The 22,580-nt window shown below is 53.0% G+C and overlaps 7 protein-coding genes across 7 annotated transcripts; 5 read left to right on the top strand and 2 right to left on the bottom strand.

The window, feature by feature from the left end:
• Positions 1-613: 613 nt before the first annotated feature.
• J4E84_002058 (uncharacterized protein) lies at positions 614-1,311 on the bottom strand (the record flags this gene model as incomplete). Its single annotated transcript, XM_049384687.1, has 3 exons — positions 614-1,060; positions 1,109-1,166; positions 1,256-1,311. 3 exons carry the CDS (start codon positions 1,309-1,311, stop codon positions 614-616), a joined length of 561 nt encoding a protein of 186 aa, XP_049248043.1.
• Positions 1,312-1,635: 324 nt separating this feature from the next.
• On the top strand, positions 1,636-2,541 carry J4E84_002059 (uncharacterized protein; the record flags this gene model as incomplete). Its single annotated transcript, XM_049384688.1, has 1 exon — positions 1,636-2,541. One exon carries the CDS (start codon positions 1,636-1,638, stop codon positions 2,539-2,541), a length of 906 nt encoding a protein of 301 aa, XP_049248044.1.
• A 2,290-nt stretch (positions 2,542-4,831) lies between these two features.
• Positions 4,832-5,677, top strand: J4E84_002060 (uncharacterized protein; the record flags this gene model as incomplete). The annotated part of the gene is made up of 2 exons (XM_049384689.1): positions 4,832-5,010; positions 5,095-5,677. The coding sequence occupies 2 exons, from the start codon at positions 4,832-4,834 to the stop codon at positions 5,675-5,677; spliced, it is 762 nt and encodes a 253-aa protein (XP_049248045.1).
• Positions 5,678-5,863: 186 nt separating this feature from the next.
• J4E84_002061 (uncharacterized protein) lies at positions 5,864-7,888 on the bottom strand (the record flags this gene model as incomplete). The annotated part of the gene is made up of 1 exon (XM_049384690.1): positions 5,864-7,888. One exon carries the CDS (start codon positions 7,886-7,888, stop codon positions 5,864-5,866), a length of 2,025 nt encoding a protein of 674 aa, XP_049248046.1.
• A 4,388-nt stretch (positions 7,889-12,276) lies between these two features.
• On the top strand, positions 12,277-14,076 carry J4E84_002062 (uncharacterized protein; the record flags this gene model as incomplete). Its single annotated transcript, XM_049384691.1, has 3 exons — positions 12,277-12,443; positions 12,508-12,867; positions 12,915-14,076. 3 exons carry the CDS (start codon positions 12,277-12,279, stop codon positions 14,074-14,076), a joined length of 1,689 nt encoding a protein of 562 aa, XP_049248047.1.
• A 2,881-nt stretch (positions 14,077-16,957) lies between these two features.
• On the top strand, positions 16,958-19,533 carry J4E84_002063 (uncharacterized protein; the record flags this gene model as incomplete). Its single annotated transcript, XM_049384692.1, has 2 exons — positions 16,958-17,885; positions 17,933-19,533. The coding sequence occupies 2 exons, from the start codon at positions 16,958-16,960 to the stop codon at positions 19,531-19,533; spliced, it is 2,529 nt and encodes an 842-aa protein (XP_049248048.1).
• A 1,270-nt stretch (positions 19,534-20,803) lies between these two features.
• Positions 20,804-21,293, top strand: J4E84_002064 (uncharacterized protein; the record flags this gene model as incomplete). The annotated part of the gene is made up of 2 exons (XM_049384693.1): positions 20,804-21,019; positions 21,087-21,293. The coding sequence occupies 2 exons, from the start codon at positions 20,804-20,806 to the stop codon at positions 21,291-21,293; spliced, it is 423 nt and encodes a 140-aa protein (XP_049248049.1).
• Positions 21,294-22,580: the final 1,287 nt, after the last annotated feature.

Consider the following 22,580-nt stretch of genomic DNA (forward strand, 5'->3'; position numbering starts at 1 on the left):
CAACTAACAGGCAGACACGATGTTGCTGTAGCCGGTGTTTAAAGCTGCCTGCGTGGTGTTTAGCAGTCGAAACTGCGAGAGACACTGTGTTGTTATTCTAGCAAAGAGGCCAAAGCGCCAAGGCATCAACGGTGAAGGTGAGTCTGCTAGACGCCAGAAGGGGAAGGAAGGTGAGCTGTAGCCCAGTTTTGTTGCAGATGGCGTAGGCAGCCTAGAGAACTCATGCGTTCTGACGCGCGGTGAGGGCGACTTGTGATAATGAAAATTGCGATGCAAAGGTGATGCTCGTCCACTGGTGGCCAAAGCCATGGACAAACATACGTAAAACGTGAGATCAATCTCTCAAAATGTGCAAGGAATAGAAGATAGTTGTGGTGACTGAAAGAACCGACAGTTGAAAGAGACGTAACCCACAGTCATAAAAACATCGCAGTAAAGGTACCCCGCGCGATTCCACATGGGTAGTGTAGTAGCGGTGTATTCAGCAAGATGCAAGTAATAAGTAACGTAGGGATTTGGAGATAAGAAATGCCCTCAAGGATGCTATCCCACCTAACCCAACTATACAAAGGCGCCTATACCAAACCTCACCGTCACAATCTCGCATCGTGTCTCATCGGATGGTCTTTTGTACAAACTCCTTCTCCAGGCGTCCGACCTCCTGCTTGAAGGTCTCGACTTCTTTCCAGCAATCCAGCGGTCGGCGGTCGTGTGTCCGCAGACATGAGACGACAGCCTCCTTGGCCTTGGTGACATCGGCATCGGCCTGCTCCAACTTCTTCCGCTGCTCGAGCTTCGCCTTGAGCTGCTCGATCTCCTTGGTGACACTGTCCCTGCTCATGTCCTTTTGTCTTTGCTTCTCGGCGAGGGTGGAGCTGCTGGATGTCGCATCCTGGATCTTCTCGACTAGGGAGGGTTCATCGGACTGTGGGGTCTCGCTGGAGAGGGTTTCGCTGAACTTGGAGAAGTTCTGGGTTTCTTGTTCGCGCAGCTTCTCGAGCTCGGCGGTTAGACGTTCCTGGTACTGGAGTTCTTGCTGTCTTGATCGCGCCGAGTCTGTCTGCAAGTGAGTTAGCCCCAATTCGCCCATTTCAGCCATTGCACGTACGAAAGTGTTCTTCTGCAGCGATCCGACGAGTTCATTGGAGAAGCTGTAGGGGTGATCTCTGCGCGCAAATTATCAGCACACGACGTCACTGGCTGATTCATCTCTTATGAGGGGCCGGGGCCATTGAATGCGGAAGATGCGACGTACGAGGAGAAGACGTGCTGCTTGACCTCTGACGAGGGTTTTGAGTTCTCGGCGCCCATGATTGCGGTGGTGGCTCCTGGGGATTTCTAGGGCGATGATGCTGTTCCTGCAAGAAGTCGGAGCTGACGGCTTGGCCGACGAAAGCACGCTAGGAAACATCCCTGCAAACGATCCGAGGGCGCGTCAGGGAAACACCAGAAGTCTCCCCTCATGTTTGTGTTTGTGGGTTGCGCTTCCATTACTTGACAATTCACAGCTTATCGCGAGGATACAACGTTAGCAAATCGCTGTTGTCCACGTGACCATACATTGGCTATTATTACCCAAATCACGACCCACGACGACATCATCATCACAGCCAACCCAGCCGCTCTTTGCCCGCGATGCAGTCCTCCTTGAACAACTGGCTCAAGAAGCCAAGCCTCGATAAACAACCCGCGCCGCCCTCAAACGCTCCTCCAATGGCATCATCAAAGACCAACCGGCCACCGCCTCCCCCAAAGTCTGTCTCTGCGCCGACGCGCGTTCCCTCTAACCCGACCCCTACGCCTTCGAACATGGAGAACTGGAACGACATACCCGACGACTTCCTCCAAGCACCTTCAAGACCGCGATCAAAGAAGAGTCCTCGTCCCTCTCGAACAGTCACGCCTGCTATCTCGCGCATACCTTCACCCATCTCCCTCTCTACCCAACAGCCAGCCATCCCGAAGCTCTTCGACCTACGCCCTCTACCGCCCAACGTCCAGCTTGTACCCCTGACCGAAGACTTGCTACCGGCATTCAAGCGCCTGAATACCCTCACTCTACCCATATCCTACCCAGAGACCTTTTACAAGGAAACAATGACCGAGCCACACCACGGCATTACCCTCGTAGCAGTATGGCACTCGTCGCCCGCGAATGCCACCTCAGCATCACCCACAGAGAAACCACATCTCGTTGGTGCCGTCCGATGTCGCATACTTCCTTCCTCGAACCTATACATCTCCACTATTGGCGTCCTAGCTCCCTACCGCTCCCACGGCATCGCTATGCATCTTCTACAGACGATAGTGAAGAAAGCCGTCGAGCTTCACAGTGTACGCTGTGTCACAGCACATGTGTGGGAGGCCAATGAAGAAGGCATGGAATGGTACAAGAAGCGGAACTTTGAGATACTCGAGAGAGAAGAGGGATACTACAGGAAGCTGAGGCCACAGGGCGCCTTCCTTATGAGGAAGTGGATTGGTGTTGGAGACCTCCTGGGAAACGGCACTCAGCAAGAGAATGGAGCAGGCGGTGAATGATCAGGTATTACCCTCCAGGCCTGGACAGTAACTACCGTTCATTTTACCCATGTGGCTCCTCGCGCACTACTGCCATTACTCGCCTAAAGCTTTCTCGAGCAGTGTCAACCCCATGATCTGGCTCGGCATGCAAAGCGCCCACTCTTCCGCATCCTAATCATCCGCCCCCGGGTTACGATACAATCCTGCGATCGTCTCGAGCGTCGCGCGGGTTTCCCGTCAAGTGTTCCGGCTACCAGTCTCACTGCTTGTATCGAACAATCTATCCTTTCGCCATCTGGGAAAAGGAAACGAATCACGATCGCCCTCGAGTGGATGTGAGTCTGGTGTTCGGACATGGGTCAACTGGGTATCAATTTGCGGCTAAAACACATCCCAGTCTATAAGCGTGGCCATGGATAAGAATAGCATCAAGAATAGTCGCGAAGCATCTCGGAACGCAGGCGAGCTGCGATTTGCCTTTAGGCAAGGAATTTTGGTCAAAGCCTTGTAGTTGTGTATCGTGGGTAACCCGTCTAAGCATCACTCTGCAATACTCTGCAACAAACGCGGATACATCCATCGATTGTAGCGCAGTCTATCTCCTCAAGGCTTCCAAATGCAACTTTTGAGTGCTTTGTCGTGTTTGGCTGACTGGACGAGATCTCGCCATGCTTGACATTGCCCGTACCGTCACAATGGCACACAAACTCGCTAGCCACAATATAGGCGAATGCAAGAGCAGATTGGGATGGCCTCGTATCTGGGCTTGGCCCCGGCCAGACTGCATGTCTACAATGGAGCCGCGGGTGTTCAGAAGAGGAGCCACGAAGCTATCATTGAGCCTGTCATCGACTTCCTAGACTTGAACCGACTAGTAACATAAGCTCGTGGCTATAAGATGCTGTCGATGTCCCATGAATTCAGACTCCTCACCTGGGGCAGCATCTTCAGTCAAGAATATATCATTACCTGACTATCAAATCACCATGCAGCTCACCACGCTTGCGCTTTTGACAAGCCTCTCGGCAGTATGCTTTGCGGTAAGCACGTCGATACTTGCAATGGTAGCTCATACTGACTTGAAGTAGGCGCCAGCAAACAACCATGTCGACATCGTGCCACGCCAGACGTACATCATTACATGCATTGGAGGCCGTTGCACCGACAACATCAGTCGGCCTACATCAGGTGTGCCACAGCCAACGACAAGCAAAGTCACAACGACAACAACCAAGAAACCTGAGCCGACCACGTCAAGCAAGAAGCCAGAGCCGACACCTACAACCACTTCAAAGAAGCCCGAACCACCCAAGTCAAGTACGAAGCCAGCACCAACGTCGACCACTACGACCAAGAAGCCTGAGCCACCCACAACCAGCAAGAAGCCAGAGCCTACCCCGACCAAGGTCAGTCATTATAGTCATTCATCGTGAATCCATACTAACCTTTTTAGACTACTATTAAGACGACTACAAAGTCTACCGAGAAGCCCACACAGACCACGGGTGAAGAGACTGGCCCAAGCAGCACGAGATGCCCTGTGCCTGCTTACTACAAGTGCGGAGGATGGGATTACACTAAGCCTTGGGACGGCTGCACGGTTTGCGAAAAGGGCTCAACATGCGTGGAACAGAACGGTATGTTGACACCAATGCGTCGTTTTTTTGCTACGAAACTGATGTTTGCTAGAATGGTACTTCCAGTGTGTGCCAAACGACGCCATTGTAGCGGAGTAATCATATGGGTTGGCTTTCACACTTGTCTGAATGGAGAGTACCGCAAATGTCGTCGCATCTACATCTGCCCAGGCATCTTCAGGAAGGAGATCAGTTTTGTCTCTATACCAAATGTCAGCCAAGATACCTCACCCTCGTCTCTGACATTCGCGCCACTTGCCCTGTCCTTTTGCAGAAGTGAATGTGCTCACCATATACTCGAACCCATCTTCCATTCAAGTTTCCCAACAAGGAGATGACCAAGGCTTACTGTGCGCGTCGAAGCATGACAAGGCGCGTGTAGCGGATATGGTGGGGTAGCTCCAACACGTCTCTGGCACGCCCCACCATGCTAAATAATTCCCCATACCAACGTCATACCTACGGACTGAGCTCCGGTAGCTGCCGTGATGGTTGCATACTCCATTTCACGCTTGCCTTGGACTTTACCTTCGTAACGTTCCCTGCGACCTCGTCTTCTGCACGCGCTTTCCTGCCGAACTTTTCAATTGACCCGTTCCCTGCGCGTCGCGTCTCGCCACTACGATCTTCCTCTACCAGCAGCCACAACAGCAGGTCTCCAAATAGACACAATGCCCGACCCACGAGTCTTCATAATCCGCCACGGCGAAACAGAATGGTCGCTAAACGGACGTCACACAGGAGTCTCAGACATACCACTCACCGAAAACGGCGAGAAGCGTGTAAAAGCCACTGGTAAAGCGCTCGTCGGCGACGACAGATTAATCGTACCAAGCAACCTAGCACACATGTACGTCCAAACCCCCTTCTTCAAACCCCCCAGAAACAACCCAAGAAACCCCAAAACTCTCAGCCACTAAGCCCGCACACACAGCTACGTCTCCCCCCGCACGCGCTCCCAACGCACCCTCGAACTCCTAAACCTCGGCTGCAAAGAACGCTACCCCTGGCACGACGCCTCAAAACCGCACACGCCGGACATCCGCACACACGCCACAATCGAAGTAACAGAAGCAGTCCGAGAATGGGACTACGGCGACTACGAAGGCCGCGTGACCTCTGAAATAAAAGCCGATCGTGAGAAACGCGGATTGGGGTCTGACTGGGACATATGGAAAGATGGGTGCGAAGGCGGCGAGAGTCCAGAGGATGTGACGGAGAGACTGGATAAGCTGATCAAGGAGCTGAGGGAGAAGTACCACAAGGGCAAGTTTGGGAAGGATGGGAAGCCGAATGATGTGCTTATTGTGGCGCATGGGCATATTTTGAGGAGCTTTGCGGCGAGGTGGGTGGGGAAGAGGTTGGAGGAGAATCCTAGTTTGATTCTGGAGGCCGGTGGTGTGGGGACGTTGAGCTATGAGCATCATAGTATTGATGAGCCGGCGATTTTGCTGGGTGGTGCGTTTGTGGTGGATGTGGTGGAGAAGGAACAAGAGGAGAAGAACGATAAGTCGTAGGTATCTTCATGAGAATCACCCAGGAATCTACATCGCCTTCGGACCTTGTTAGATATCGGTTTTCGTACTGATGTTGTCTGCAGTGCACACGTTACATCACAGCAATCATCAGTAAGTGGGTTCAGTTCTTTGCATTGGTTGTCGTAATCCTATCTGTTCTGTCTGTCTCAAACTCTGCGTATCTCATCAAGCTCCTGCAACAGCAACTTTTGGCATAGCGTTCTGATACTCTCGACTCCTCTTTTTCGCCAACATGCCGAGCTTATCGGCGTTCTTAAGCGCCCACAAGCCGAACTCACGTACCGCAAAAGCGTTCATCAGACTGTCCCGACCATACTCGGGGTCGCTCTTGAGCTTGATCTCAGGAAAATCGCGGCACAAGCCATCCAGTGCTAGCTGCGCCTTGCTGAGCGGACCCTGAGCAGCCTTCTCAACGACCTTGGCGATATCGACGGCGCGTCCATGGATCATACGGAGAGCGTCTAGATCTGAACGCAGGTTGCAGCCAACGATAATGGTCTCCTTGTCGACGAACCTGTGTAGCGCATCTCGTGCTGCCGCCCAGCCCTTGAAGATCTTGTACCCGGCTTTTCGAGCTCCCTCCATGTCGTCCCAACTGAACAATCCGGTGACCGGGGAGTACCAATCTTTGACTTTTGCGTGCGGATCAGTACAGACAAGGTGGTTCATAAGGATTCGGCAGGTGATCAGATCAACAGCTGCTATCTTGACGACCTCGGGACAGCCGTTTGCTAGCAGGATCTTGCTGCATGAGATGGCGACTGCGCCAAGGCCTGGTTTGGTTATGTTGCGTTCGGGGGAGGCTTTGAAGTCGCTTGACAAATACGTGGCCTTGTAATCTTCTTTCAATGCCTTTGGAGGAGGTATGTATTCGCCTTGCAGCATTTTTGGGAGATGGCACATCCCGTCGAGCATCTTAACCACGTCGTACTGTTTGGCGACACCGATCCGAGTCCACATAATATCGCAGGCGTTGACCTTTCCATCGTGTAGAATGAAGACATCTGATTGGATGAGCAAGCGTTGTGTCTTTGCCTGAATAGATTTGGCCTGGTCAAGCTCCGCAATGCCGCCCATGTTGATGCTGTTGGGGGCAGGAGGAGGTTGTTGGACTGGCAAGCGAGGTTGCTGCGGCATTGGACGGGCGAAGGCAGATTGCTGTTGTTGTACGGATGGTCTTGTTGAAGAAGGAGCCCCCCGAGGACGGGAAGGTGCTCCACGAGGGGCTGGACGACCTGCTTGGCCGCCACGGCCTCGAGAGGAAGGAGTTTGTTGAAGCAAACCTTCTTGCCGCATTCGTTCTCGCTCGCGATTGCTGAGCATCCACGAGTCGCGGCCGGCCAAGTTCAATGCCTGACCTCCGACACCGTGAGCGTCCTGCTTGTGCTGTTTGAGGCCGGCTTCGGACCTGAAGGAACGATCACAGCCTCGGGTATCGCATGCAAAAGCGGCCGGATTGCTGGTATGCGTGGAAGATACATTAGACGAAATCGGGGCTCGGGGTGCCAGTACAGGTGCGTTTGCAGCCCTCATCTGGTTTGTGGTGAGTGGAGAGCTACCCAATGCGGTAGCGGGGAGCACCTCGCGGACTTGTGCGGTCGTCGATACAGGAGTGCAACCTAGCATGTGGTTGTTGTAGTGGCCCAGGGAGCGGAAGATGCGCTTGCAGTCGTTGCACTTGATGCCGACATCGCTGTCGACGGAGTCAGATGATGATGATACACCATCATCGTAGTTGGGCACTACAGATGGCTCGTCGTTGGGTCTGTCGAGGTCAACGTACCCCGGGGCAACTACAGCGGGTGTCGGTGGCTGCGGCCTTTTCGTGGTGTGCTTCCAGTCGGCGCACGCACTCGCCATGTTGCTGCGATGATTACTGAACTGCTTCTGAGTGGCGAACTGCTTCTGGCAACGATCGCAGTGAACCGCCATTTCGTCGAGCGATGGGGCAAGCGCCGTTGTCAAGCTCGTAGATGCTGGCTGGGGAGGTGCGTGACTGCTCTGTATCTGATGGAGCTCGAGGGCGTGCGAATCGTCGAAATACCAGCCGCAGATGGCGCACACCAGCTTCGCAGTGCTGGTGTCGTCGTGGTTGGCAGTGTGGTGGTTGAGCTCAGCTTTGCTGGAGAAGGACTGCTGACATATCGCACAGTGATAGGCGGCGGCCTTAGCGCGTCTTCCGCGCGCCATCACTGGTGAGATGGCAACTGGCAGTCACCGTCTTCGTTCCGTGAGGTGATTTGGCAGATCAGGCTTTGTTTGTGGGGTCAAATATTGCGAGGAAGGCGCGACGGGCACGGACTGTGTGCGGGCGCGATATCACGTGCATCGCTGGAAGCTTCTGCCATTCACTGCTCATCCTTCATCTTCATAGTTAGCAGTGAGATATTTCCGAAAGCACACAAGAAAATTTCCGATTACAGGTAGGCTTGCCGAATACAAGGTCATCGCGAATGAGGATACTAACTTAATACATGAGCCTGTCGTCCTTCGCGACACTAAGTAGAGTAGAGACCGTTGACACAATAACAAAACTAGCATCAGGAACAATGAAAACGCTACTGTACCTATCCCGCGGTCCGACTTGATCTCGTGACCGCACCCGGAAAGATTGAGCTATAAAGTGAGCCTGCCCAGGTGGATGCCTTCGGGATACTTGGCGAGCTCGATGATCGAGCTAATACAAAAGCCTGTATAGCCTGGCACCGGCCTTAATGAGCATGCTACCATGTTCTTGTAAAACTACCTTGACAGAATATATCACTCTCAGCCGTACCCTCACACGCACGCAGTGAAGGCGATAGGTGAGCCGCATCAGCTGAAAGATTCTCCATGCTTGGAACGCACAGAATTTGGCAGCGTATTTCAGCCTTTGTGAGCAATGATTACCAGAATTCTGGATTTACGGACTAGTATTACGTGGCGACACGACTCACCCGGGAGGTATTCGATGTGGTCAAAATTAACGTCTGCTAACACACAACACACCGAGTACCTCCAGGGCATCCCATGTTAGGCGCCCTCTCAACGAAACACGAGCTTCCTTGTAGAGTGACTGGATAGCAATCCAGAGATCTAGAAGCAACGAGAAACGCGAGCCTATAGTCCGGCACCTTGATATGTGGTAGCATAGTTCATCTTGTGCCCAATGTAAGCCCATCTCTTTCCCAAATGCTTCCTTCCAAACTGACCATCACAGAAGTCCAACCAAACAATTCTTCCAGGTTCACATTTATAGGCCCTTTGTGCTAGAGCTCTTGACCGTGTTCTCTTGGCTCACATATGACATCTCTTGCATCTTCCATGAAATTATAGTCGACGACGGCGTGGCGAATAGTACTCGCGGATGTACTGATACGTACAACGTGGGCATATGCTTCATGCTTGTAACTCACCCCGGCTGTCTGAACTCCATTCTGACGCCCGCCTCCGTTATCGTCTTAACGATGATATCTCGGGTAGCTTTGTTCAGAGCCAAGAGATCAATGAGCGCATCACCGAGATGAGTCGCTACCACATCCATTCGTGATCTAGACAATCAAATCATGTCCAGGGTTTCACGCGCAAAGTCAGCCCCGGAATACACATTCGTTTAAAATGTTGAAACGCACTGAACAGCGACTTTGTAGGCGTCTGGCAACTCTAACGCAATCATAGAACTGGCATTGACACATACATGCTTGCACTATCTACGCACAGCCACTTCCCTCACGCACCACCGTCAGCAGACCATCTACTAAGTTCCTTGCCAACATCGCTCGCCCGAAAGAGTCTATACGAAGCTCGTGCGCGTCTTTCGTGTGGGATTCCGAGTGTCTGCGCTATACTCTGCGCCCAAAGGCGTCCACTTCATGCACTACTTCTACCCTTTGGATTCGAAAGCGTACAATCGTTTTTGGCGCGTCCGTGAACCGGCTCACAAGGGTGATGTCGCAACCTTCGACTTCGGAAGAGGGTAGAGGAGAGTACATGTAGGTGATTCGACAATATGCATAGTCATTGCGAAAATCCGTCGTATCCCTTTTATGCAGCTGGAGTAGTTGACAAGCTACGTGATAGGATGGTGTTACGTGGAGTGCTTCCGGTTCTGAGGCTATGGTGACTAGACTTCCATGACAGCAGACGTATTCTTGTATTGAGGAGCGGAGAAGGACGTATGTATGTTGTATTGGAGGTAGTATCGAGACTGGTGTTGGAGTCGTAGTATTTGGTGGCGTAGAAGACCTCACGGGGCTAGGAGTAGGGGTCCGCCACATTCGAGACATTGGGTCAGAATCGAGCTAAGCCAGTGCCTCCCCTCGGGTCGAAGAATGGCCGCTTATACCATCGCTATTCTTCTGGTTTGTTCCGCATGATTGCGCAGACCATCCTTGTTAATTGCGCAACATTGGGTACAAGCACATTGTCTGACTCCCTGGCTGAGCTACCACGTCGCTCGTGATGTTACTTCAACCAACCCACCCCATGCCTCGCATCGTCGTACCTCAGGACAAGTCTGAGAAGTTCTTCCATTCCCAGCTTAGAATGTAATATCCTCCTCTGAGGTCGAAGTCTTCGGTAGCGAAAGTGCTTGCCTCCAAAGCGTGCTATGGCGGAGCCCAGAAGCAACTGAGTCCTTTCATTCGGCGGGAAGTCTTCGACGAAGACGTCGTCAGCAGTGAGCTTCGTCTGCAAAATTGCAGAGTACCACACGACCGGAAATGGCAATGTATGGCCGAATACTCGTATACGCGCGCAGTCATCGTAAAGGTAAGTTGCGAGACGTTTCGTAGGGTTGAATTGATGATCGTTGTAGTCTGCAATCCATGAGCCGACGTACGATGAACACAGTTCCAAGGCCTGGCAGGGAAGGACGAGTTGTTGGTATAAGATGTGATAGTCCGAGTCTGTATTTAAGCTGTACTGGCCGAGTCGAACGTGTCTTCGGGAGGCCCGTATGAGTTTGCAGAGAGGCAGGTACTCCTTGCGTTCTTGTTCCGTTGTCGGAGATATTATGACAGGCCTCACTTTCCCGCTGAGTGGTAGATACAGCCGATGTTCTGAAGCAAGTGCATCGAGAAGTGCTTCCTGGCTTACTCCATACGCAAAAGCTATGTTCTCGAGGAGGAACTGGTATAGGCGTTGGGCTTTCCATATATTGTCTGGTGCAGATTCTTCTGCGGAACCGGGAGTGTAGGGTGGTGAGTCCATGATTTCCGAGTCAGTTGGGCGGGATATGAGTATGAGGGGAGAGACAAGGAGGTAAGAGCAATGTCTTGCAGAAATACTCAAACGCTCAGCATTTGTACCTGTGTTTTGACGCTGCCGAGAGTGATCCATGGTACATGCCGCTCTGACTCAGCGAAAGTGTTGCTGCTGGCATACTATTCGGCTACTATGAGATTTGTCGCGCACGCGATTGGATGTACCATTCTTCGCGACGCGGACGAGTAGCAAAGCACTTGCAGTACGTCTGTGTTGTTAGCACCACGGCTCCGAGTTGTACCTTCCATCTCGTCTCGCATGCCACGTGTTGGACATGTGTCTCAAGAATCCTGCACCAATTGCCATGCAGTCAAGTAGAGTGTTCTAGGAAGAGATGATGGCCCGATTTGCGACATGATGCGGACCTTTGCTGAGGATCGAGCGTTCTTTGCGAACGCTTGTTACTTCGTTCTTGTTCGCGGGAAAGCAACCGAGCCAGGCAGCAAATGTCGAGGGCAAACCAACAAGCCCATGTGGGTTTGGTGGACCTCGCTGACGTGGTTCGGCGTCCAAACCTTTAAAGTCTGCCGGCACAAAATCGCAGCGGGTGTCGGCCGTAACACCAAGTACAGTCGACCACATTCGCCCCGTGGGAACGGCGGAACTCGAGATTAGCGTGAGGGTTGCGATATCTCGATAGCTAAAGAAAGGAGTTGGAGAAGACGCCACCAAGACTGCGAAACTCGCGAGGCGCTGCTCGGACACGCACGGCTAGGCAATTCACGCGCTAAGTCTCAGCTGTGGGGCTCTGCGGGGTAGCTAGCGTGCTCTCCGCAAAATTGGCAGCTGCGTCCCGTCCTCGCAGGACGCGACGGCCAAAGTTTCCTGTAGAATGCGCATCTCTTGTGCAGTTTCGCGTCTTCATTACCCTCCAACGCCCACTTTTGATGATATCCAATACTTCTGTATGACGACACAATCAGGCTAAACGCATCTGAGATGCATGTGCATGCACCGTTTTCGGCCCTGCGTCCTATAGACCAGATAAGATGCAAGGCCAGCCTAGACGTGCGTTCGTCGACAAGGCATTCCCCAATATTGGCAAGCAAAAGCCTATGAAATGCCGGCCCCTGTGGGGCTTCAGATGAGAGAGGGTTGTGCGGGGGTCGCAGAGACCACATCTTGAACACTGAACCCCAGAAGGCGCACGCTACCCCTGGTCGTGGAGGTCGACGAAACTTGGGGATGCCGATCGTTCATAACGCGCGCGCTCCCACGTTGTTGACAGCCGCATCCTGGAATTGTTCCTCGGAATCCTTCCATTGCTTTTCGCTTCATCCTTCTTTTACTTTTTCGGAAATTTTCAATAGCATAGTGCGGGTACAACCGTCGCGATGGGTTTCCTCGGTATCGTCGAGGACAAGCACCTTGCCCATGTGCCGGCGACTGTCGTCCTCAGCGAGGAACAGAACACTCTCCCTGTTGCCGAAGGAACAGTAGCAGCTGCGACGTTGAAGCGTGGCACTGGTAGAGATGCAGACGTCATCTTGATACCTCAACCGTATGTGTGCCTGCCGAAGAATCGTTCGGCGCATTCCAGTCGTAGCATAGTTGACACCACGTAGCTCCGAAGACCCCAATGATCCCTTGAACTGGTCGTACACCAAGAAGATGACCATCATGGTCATCGTCGCATATGGCTCAGTGCTATACGCCGCTGTTCTGGCTCCTCTTCTGTCGCCCGCACTCGTAGTCATCGCGGCAGACTTCGGAAAAAGTGTCGGCGACATCACAGTCATCTCGGGGTACATGCTACTAGTGACAGGAGGTGTTGGGCCCATCGTCAGTGCTTTGTCCAGGAAGTATGGAAAGCGCCCTCAGCTTCTGGTAGCGTCGCTCTTTGGCCTACTTGGGACTGTGATAGGCAGTGCTGCATACAGCTATGAGGGCCTCTTAGCTGGGCGCATCATTCAAGGAGGTTCTATGTGCGTAGAAAAGCTTTCATGGGGTGCCATGTGCTGACGTTTAACAGCTCAGCTTTCGAGTCTCTCGTAGTCGCCATGATCGGTGACCTCTTCTTTGTCCACCAGCGCGGTGGATTCATGACACTCATCCAGTTCATCTTGGGCGCCGCATCGAACTTCTCTGCCATTATCGTCGGGCCGATCGCAACAAATCTCGGTTGGCGGTATCTGTTCCACATGCTCATTCCTTTCACGGCCCTTGAAGTAGTCTTGCTCTTCTTCTTCGTCCCGGAGACCAACTACAACCGCGACCATCGGTATGATATCGACGAACTATCCAATGATAATCTCGCCGATCTCGCCGCAGTGGAGAAAAGACATGCTGGAAACGACGAGAAAGCTGGAAGCGACGACATGGTACAGATCGAGACAGCAACTAGCTCACCGCCTGCCATGCGCCCGAAGAAGACCTTCGTACAGGAACTGGCCATCTTCACTGGAACCTACTCGAACGATAACCTTCTGCAACTTGTCATCGCCCCCTTTGCTGTTTGCACAAACTTGGCTGTGCTCTGGATGGTCATAGTGACTGGAGGGCTCACCGCTTTCTTTGTCGCGCAATCGTACGTCATGGCACAGATCTTCATGGCTCCTCCATACTTGCTCAGCGCAGCTGGCGTGGGTTACCTTTCGTTGGGTCCATTCCTTGGCGGTCTTCTGGGATCCCTTCTTCTTGGTGCGACACTCGACCCACTGATCAAGTGGTGCGCGAAGAAGAACAAGGGTGTGTACGAGCCGGAATATCGCCTACTCGGCATGATTCCATCCGTGACAATCGTCATTGGCTTGTGCCTCTTCGGCTTTTACGCAGAGGAAGGCAAATCATACTATCTCACAGCTTTCTTCCACGGTATGGACCTTTTCGGCATCGTCATAGCCGCCATCGCGGCGTCTTCATACGTCTTGGACTCCTTCCGCGACATCAGCTCAGAAGTCTTCATCATGAACATGGTGTTCAAGAACTTTTTGTTCTATGCATTCTCATACTTCGTCAATGACTGGGCGGCCAGCGACGGGCCAGCGGTTGTGTTTTATACCTTTGCAGGTCTGGCTGGAGCCATGATTATCACGACCCCTGTATTCTTCTTCTGGGGAAAGCAGTACCGCAGCTACTGGCATAGGCATAACTTATTGGAGAAGTGGGGCATTGCGACGCATGCGGAGATGTAACTGTAGCGAGTTGTAGAGCTCAAGAGAAGTTCGATGTTCATGCCAGTGTCAGCTTATCGACAATGATCACACTGCGTTCCATATTCATCCTAAATTTCGGCTTCGCTGTGCCGCATTGAAAATCCCAGCCGCATCCAGACATGCAGAACAGGACACATCATCAACCCTTACTCCAAAGCTGAGGAGTATCCTCGGCTCCTTGAATTCCCTAATCATATGCTCCTGTTCCAGGGTATCATTGAGAAACGACGTCGGCCATAATTAGATCGCTATGATGGTCGTGACACAGCACGACGTGGCCTGAACAAGCGAAAAAACCCGTCGAGAATTCACGAGCAGCTGCTGAAGATCGTGATACGTGATAGGAACCCAGGCGGGTGGAAATATATGAGTATGCATGCACAGCGCCGTTAGACCACGTTCGCTCGCTCCGATGCAGCTTTGCGATTGGGCGGATGTTTCGAAACATGTCCTGCATGTAAGATAGGATAAATTGCCGCGCTCAAGCGACACCGATGTGCACGCGGGGCGCAAGTTCTAAATCAGAACAGTCAATGATGCTCAGCTCGGGAATTGCTGGAGTTGCCCAAGGGAGGCAAAGCTGAAACTTGCAGCACGTCCCGGTGCGTAGTCATATAGGACATTCAGTGCGACAGCATCCGACATTGCCGGATGTTGGCAGTTCAATCCCTTCCATGGGTTTAACTGACATCATCTTACTGGGGTGCTTCGACAAGATAACACTGTACTCAACTGAAGATACACGCGCTCGGTTCGGCTGAGCCCACATTGTCTGCTGCACGTCAACATATACCGAGCAAGATCTACATCGCCACACTTCTCGAAGACGCTTGAAGCGCCAACAGGCCCATCGAGACGCCCACGACATCATCCAAGCGCTCAGACTGCACGCCACCCAAGACGTCGGGCTTGCTACATCGTGGCAACTTGACACGTTCGATTAGAGTTGCAGCCACCAACCCCACCGCACGTAGTTGAGCGCGTAGACAATCTGGAAGCATAGCGGTACCTGAAGATCCGGCAATTTGGATTATCGGTTCTCACACTAATCTGATCGCATTGGGTAAGCTGAGGGTTGTAGGGCTGGCGGCTACGCATCGTCCATGTACGTCAACATGCGGGGAGGCCGGCAAGGTGGTCTTTGGGCGCCTAAAAGCTGCAAGATGCTGGAGTCTGTGTTTGTGTGTTTGCAAGCAGAGATATTCGACTGGTCTGCTCTGGTCCGCTTGAGCGCTCTGAAGGTCATGCAGGGGAAAGAGCCTGAGTATGAAGGTATGACTGTATCACGGTGACAATCTCGTTTCAAGGAAGGGTGGACCTTACTGATGCCGGGCTGTGACCGCATCTTGTCGTTTGGCGAATCTGAGATCAGAACCGAGTCGTGGCAGAACTTCGCGATAGAGAGGACCCACTCCTGCCCAGAGATGGAACGGGAAGAAGGGTGGACCGACCCACGCCGTGCGATCAGACCCTTGACCGACTTGACCGACTCTTTTCATGAGCTTTTCCAGCGATCTACCGAGCTTCAACGCTCGTGCTGTAGTGTCCTTCGTGGTGTGAAGTGTCGGATGAATTGTTCCAACCAACGAGGACCGAGCGCGGCTTCCCTATCAAAAGCTTGACTTTGCGCTAACCTCGATCCGGATCGTCAGCGCTTAAAACCTCGATCGATACCCAGTCAAAGCTTCGCATCACCAATGCACCCCGCTCCACCGGCCTGCTTTTTCCCATGCATTCGCTGCAAGTCTCTCCAGCAGGGCTGCTGGCCTCGGGGCTTCAGTCGCCCAATTCGCCCAATCTGTGGTCATGCGAACGAAAGGCCAGCCCATTCAGGTCCACCAGATGGAACTGAGCTACCGAGGGGCGGGAACCCTGAAGTCTGTGATACGGTTGCGAGGTGCGTCTTGGTACCTATACTAACACGCTATGACACTAGGTTGTTGAGCGGGTTTTGCTATGGCCCTACGATGACGAGTTGTCTCACATCAGATGGAAACTCGGTAAGGAGGGGGTTGGGACGTTGATGCAGTGCAACACCTCCAGGACGTTCTGGAGATGAACAGCACGTAAGAAACGGGCACAGATCGAATGGCGATGTCCGCTGCAACCGAGAGCGCCTCCCGCCCGAAAAGGATGACCAAGGCCGGTCCGCTTCCATAACGGACCGCCACTCGCCAGTCACAGCGCTGATCCTGCATGATGCGCAGTGCGCAGCGAGGCGATAGCAGCCCTCCGATAATTTAATGTGTATTGCTGCAGCCCGCGAATGTGACGGCGCTTTGGATCCGTCATTTCTCTTTTAGGGACCCCTGTTTGACTTGCTATCACACCTTGGCCCAATAGCGCGGGTTCTGGTGAGCGGTTGAATATCATTTACCATTTGCTGCCACGATACGACGGTTCTTACCCTTGCGAGTCACCCGCACTCCACTTGCGCATGGAACTTAAGGAACCGGACTGCTGCTCGCGCACGGTATCTGAACATAAGCATTTCGCTGTTACATCTTTTTTTGTTTATTCGTACCCGTTTGCGACTGTACCGAATATCTTTAATCGCCTTTATCGCATTGTATGTCGGATTAAGCGGTGGATAAGTCGTTGCTACACGGGAACCTCTGCGCCACCGTAGGACACACCCCCGGATCCAGGTTCCGCTGCACCTTGCACGCATTGTCACAGCAAATCCTACATCTCGGTACCCATGTAGGAACGGACCCCCGGATGTTCATTAAGCCTCTGCTACCCCAAATCAATATCCGTTGGTCTAGGACGCATTTCCGCAGTATTCCGGCTTCTGCTGGCAGAAGTGTTTCACGACCACCACGCCAATTGTTGCGAAAACAAACCCAACGACGCGAATATGCCGGTCCTTCGGGAAGCTCTCGTGGAGCGGACGGGTGTGGCCATGGAGCAGCTGGGCGTGGTAGTGTCGCACACAGAAAGAGAGATTGTCGAGTCTGTCTCGGCATTGCTTCGACGTGTGAACATACCTTTCAACAGCACAAGCCCAGCTGGTCTCATAGAAGCCAACACCGTGGACCCGTGGAACAAAAGTGGTAAATATGCGCTCGCATATGTCTACTTTTGCATACCTCTGCTTGTCATCGCAGCCTTGATGCGATACTATCATCTATTCACGGACAAGATCCGGACAGCACTACACCAAGAAGAGGTATTACAGTCCTCGACGACATCCTCTCCCGACACAGATTACGAAATGTCGGTACTTGATACTGACAAGTCCACCATGAAGTTCTTTCCTCGCGAAGGCCCGCTACCCAGCGCGCCAAAACAACAATCCAGCGTTTCTTCTGTCGGGCCGATCAACAACCTGGTGGCGTTCTTCCGGTTCATCTTCTACCGGCCAATCCCACAGATCAGGGTCAAGAAGGGATGGAGGCCAATCGTGTTCCCATCTTTGGCTATCGTCGTGATAGTGTTCTTAGCTCTGATCCTTGGAGTTCTATACTGCACCCTTCCGCAGCCGCTGTTCTGGGACAGTATCGCTTATGGTTCGCCTCCATTGGCCGTTCGCTCAGGCATGATGGCCGTGGCACTGATGCCATGGATTGTTGCGCTTGCAACCAAGGCAAATCTCATCTCGATGATCACTGGCATTAGCCATGAGCGATTGAATGTGTTGCACAGATGGGCGGCGTACATCTGCCTGTTGCTGAGCATCTTGCATACTGTCCCCTTCTATGTCACGCCCGTCTGGGAGAAGGGCGCGCAGAAAGCGTTCCAGCAGCTGCTCCAGCAACAGAGCGGGATGTACATTTACGGAACTGGTACGACCACCCTCTCCAATAACGGATCAAGTACTGACAATTCTCAGGTATTGCAGCACTCGTGCCACTGTGCTTCCTATGTACGCATTCTATTGCGCCTCTCCGCCACCGAATGTACGAGCTGTTCGTGGCTCTGCACGTACCCGTTGCCATTGTCTTCCTCGGAATGATGTTCTGGCATTGCAACAATTACCTAACGTCATGGCACTACTTACTGTCTACCCTGGGAATCTGGCTCCTCTCCTACTTCATGCGCCTGTTCTATCTGAACTGGACTCGCCCAGGCCAGCTATCCTGGCTCATTGGCGATGAGGCCGCCGTAACGCTCATGCCCGAAAACGCCATCAAGATCACCATCCCAACCAAGATGCGGTGGAGACCTGGACAGTACGTCTATCTCCGCATGCCTGGAATCTCGGTCTTCGAAAACCACCCCTTCACCATCGCTTCACTATGCAGCGAGGACTTCCCTTCAGAGTACGGCGAGGGCTACCGGGACATGGTCCTCGTCTTCCGCCCATTCGGCGGCTTTACGAGGAAGGTCCTTAACAACGCTCTCGATCACGGCCCATGGCACACATACCGTGCCTTTGTCGATGGTCCGTATGGAGGCATGCAGAGGCGTATTGAGGCGTTTGATGACGTCGTACTCATTGCTGGAGGCAGCGGTATCACTGCCATTGTCTCGCAGTTGCTGTCTCTTATCAAGAAGATGCGCGATGGCAAAGCTGTTACCCGAAAGATCCATGTGATCTGGGCCCTCAAGCGTCCCGAAACCATGGAGTGGTTCAAAGAAGAACTACGCATCTGCCGCGAGTATGCGCCTCCTGAGACGGTAGAATGTCAATTCTACATCACCGCCGCGAAGCGCAACCCACACGGCGGACTTGTCAGCGCAAAGACGCCTACCCGTCCTGTCTCGATGTTCTTCCACGACAAGGTCAATGATGCTTTCCAGAACATCGCCGACCACCGCCTTTCCGGTGTTTCCGGTATTTCCTCAAAGCGACACTCGGCTCTTATCCGCGACGAAGCGCAGGGGGACCCAGAGAAGGAGTCTGAACTGCGTCGCGAGAACGAAGACAGCATCACAGCGCTTCCACAAGCGCACATGGTCCCCATCAATCGGGGCCACCTCGCACCACCACGTCCAAGTTACAACAGCGGGCGAAACTCTGCCGAATCAGCACATAGCTCGAACCCCGATCTTATAGCGCCTGCGCCACGCGGCCTTGCTGCCCGACGTCAGGAACGCAACCTGTCCCTTGACATCAGTCAAGCCGTCTCTTCGGGTTCCGGCGCGATTAATCCGGACATCTCCCACAACCCTACCGAAGGCGGGCAGGGTTTCGACTTCGGTTTCCCGTCGACGCCCACTGAGTTTCAAAAGAATCTCATGCGCTTCGCATTTCTACCTGCGGCCGTCAAGAAGAAGGATGGCTGGAGCACCGAGTACGGACGCCCGGATATACCATATCTGCTCAAGGGACTGAGCAAGAACTTTGGGCGCAGAACGTGTGTGTTCGTTTGCGGACCCCCCACCATGCGCGTTAGTGTGAGTGAGACGATTGCGCAACTGCAGAGGAGTGTGTGGAGTGACAGTGGGCGCGATGAGATTTTCCTCCACGCCGAGAACTACGCCTTGTAAGGCGTGGGTGTACTTTTCTTTACCTTCATTTGTGCATAGCGTTTGGACGGCTTGGTGTATATACCCCCTTTCTTTGTTTTCTTTTTATACCTCTGTATCTGTACGATGATCGACGGTGTTAGTGTCTGTCGCAGCTAGAGACTATCGAATAACATCTTGATTAGTGGTTGTAGCAGTCGAAGAATCCTCCTAACAGGCAATGCAGCCACGAAAGAGCTGTGTTGTATGTTACGTAGTTTCTTCGAGTGCTACAACTATCTGTCTTAGATGATACAAACAGTACTTTTACAGTGCATATGTTGGGTTCGAGTCTAGAATAATCCAAAGATCAGCTTACTCTGCCTCAACGAAGAATTAAGTTTGCTACATTGACTCCAGAGAGTTTGCATAAAATCTGACACGGAATGTACGCGTTCAGGAGACATTGTGCTAGTATTGCCTGGCATGCATTCAGCCTCGGCAAGACGACATCCACCAACGCCATGGCGAAGCACCGCGTGCCATACCACGGGCAGTAGGAACATGGAGGCTTGATACTTGGAGTGCTCCTCCAGCGGCACATGGTCGTCACGCTCTCATAGCATTGTCACCTTCTGCATCTGGTTCGCCCACGGCCTGCCAGGAGTACCCTACCCCTCCTGATGCGAGCTGGTGGGGTCAACATTCACCCATGAACCTCGCGGCACAATCAATGCATCCTTGTCGCTGATTGTGGAGAGGGTGTGGGTGCGGAGACACTATCCCGCGCTTTAATGGGCGTGACAAGTTCGAGTGCGGCACAGCGCTATGGTCGTACGGGCGCAAAAGCAAGCAGTCGTGGTTCAGCAGCATGTCGCAGTGGGTGAATGCGCTGACCGCCTGCTCGCCCAGTGCGATACGCGCTGCGTCGCGGATATCAGCATGTGCAGCTTGGGCGACAGCTCAGGGCGGCTGCGTACGGGCGCATGGGGACGGCAGTACATAGGGCTGCAGCCGGCTAAGAGGAGATGAGGGTGTGGGATAGATGGGCGTTCGCAGGCCTTTGCTTTTTGGTGAGAGGGTTTGAGAGCCGGACTGGCCGCTTGGCGCATCTCACTCGCCCTTTGATCCCAAACCACATCAGCGTGCATATTTCCCCTTCCTCCTCCACGCAGGCCTGCTGTAACGTTTCCCAGCAGTCGTAGCCCACTAGTAACAATTGCTCCGCCCGCATCCTCTCCAGCCGTCACACACGCGGAAGCCAGGGCGCAGACTTCCCGATCGACCATGTTCTTAAGATAATTATGTGCACATGTCCGCCATCCCAGTGTCTGACCTGGGCCTCAACTCGAGCGAGAGCAGATATCTCCAGCAGCAAATTGCCGCCTCGCAGCAAGGCTCCAATTCCTCGCGCGCTGCCTCTCACGCCTCCAGCCAAGGCCGTCTCCTCCTGGATCCTTCTAGTTTGCAGGCGCTCAGCGCCCACTTTGACCGTCTGATGTACTCCATCCAGCAGCGCTGGCAGTATGTGAGTTGTCATGTTCATAGCTTCACACGGGGTCGATTGTTTCTGGTGTAGTACTGACAATGGCCAGCTCACCCAGCAGACACAAACAGCAACCCAAATACAGTACGACCGCGCCGGCAACGCCATGCAAATGGCCGACGCTGAAATCGCCCGCTTCCGTGCCATTCTCCGCGAAATCGACGAGCTCCAAGTAGAATTCGACAAAGTCCGTCGCATTGGAGAGATTGTCAAGGGCTTCAAGTCGCGCGTCGACCGTCTGGACCGCCGGATATGAACGCATTCCAGTACGCTGGACCGGCACCTCCCAGTACCACAAGCTACCTTACACCCACCAAGCTACCTACACTCCTTTACCGCTACGAACAGACATACCTCGTCCCCACGGATACCCACACTATACCTACTAAGACTGGAAAGCCTCGCGGCATGGAAAACACTGGGGGATACCTGAGAGATTGAAAAGCCCCACGGCTCACGGCGTTTTGGTTGCGTTTTGCAGGATCCTTTGCTTTTGGGAATACCCACGTCTCGTTTTGCGCATGTCTCAGTTTGCTTCGGATGCCGTACCCTTCTCGTGTCGTTTGTGACACTTTGGACTGCTTCTTTTGGATTGTTGCGTATTGCTGCGAACCACCGCCTGTTGTACGTCATTGTGGATCGCTGTTGCACGACCCGATACCCTGTTCAGCTTCCGTATGTATGCTTTGCCCCTTTGAGTAATTTGCAACACCTGCTTCGTATTCTTCTTTTCTTGGTGATTAAAACGAATATCGCACCGATCGGTGAACTATCAAGCTCTTCTTGCTGGGTGATGTTGATGAGTCTCCGCTCTTGAACTCGCGTTGCCCGTTTCCATTGCGTGTCGAATTGCCTACTACCTAGGTACCTAGGTAGTTTACGTTCTTTCAGAGGGCACAAAGATGTTGCTTTACGAATGCAGTGACCAAACGAACCTTCAATGCATCCATTCTACAGCTCAATGTCCGTGTTGCCGTAGACATTGATCTCCGACATGTTCCTATAGATGTGGTCGCACAAGGCAAAGCATAGTCGCAAGCAGCTACAGCACTTCGCAAGCCCAGAAGGCCGCACTATCCCCATACCATTCTAGAGCATCGTAATCAATCACACATATTCAAGAAAGCTGTCTCAATCGCCGTTTGCACATAAACACATGCATGTCTCTTTCGAGTTTAGGCTCCCTGACAGCCCTGGGCTAACCTGACATGGCTAGGCAGCCATGCATCTACTTCCGAGGTCCCTTGGCTGTTAAGTTGGTACTGCCATCACCGTACCACACTGAGCAGCACCTGGACTTTGTGCCAGACATCTAATTTACATCATTCATTGATATCCATATGCCCCTATCATGCTCGTCCCGCCCTAGTAAAAGGGCAGATCCAAGCGTGTGTTTGTTCCTCTGACCGTCAATTGCTAACGCCCATGGGGTCCGGGGATGCATCAATCAAACGGCTAGAACGGCCCTGTTCAGGCGGACAATTAAGCCGTATCTGGCCTTAGGGGACGGGCGCAGCAACTATGATGGCTATCCTGCAGCCAC

The sequence above is a fragment of the Alternaria hordeiaustralica genome (genome assembly GCF_023758085.1).
Source record: "Alternaria hordeiaustralica strain BMP 2776 chromosome Unknown scaffold_2, whole genome shotgun sequence".
In the NCBI taxonomy this organism is placed as follows: domain Eukaryota; kingdom Fungi; phylum Ascomycota; class Dothideomycetes; order Pleosporales; family Pleosporaceae; genus Alternaria; species Alternaria hordeiaustralica.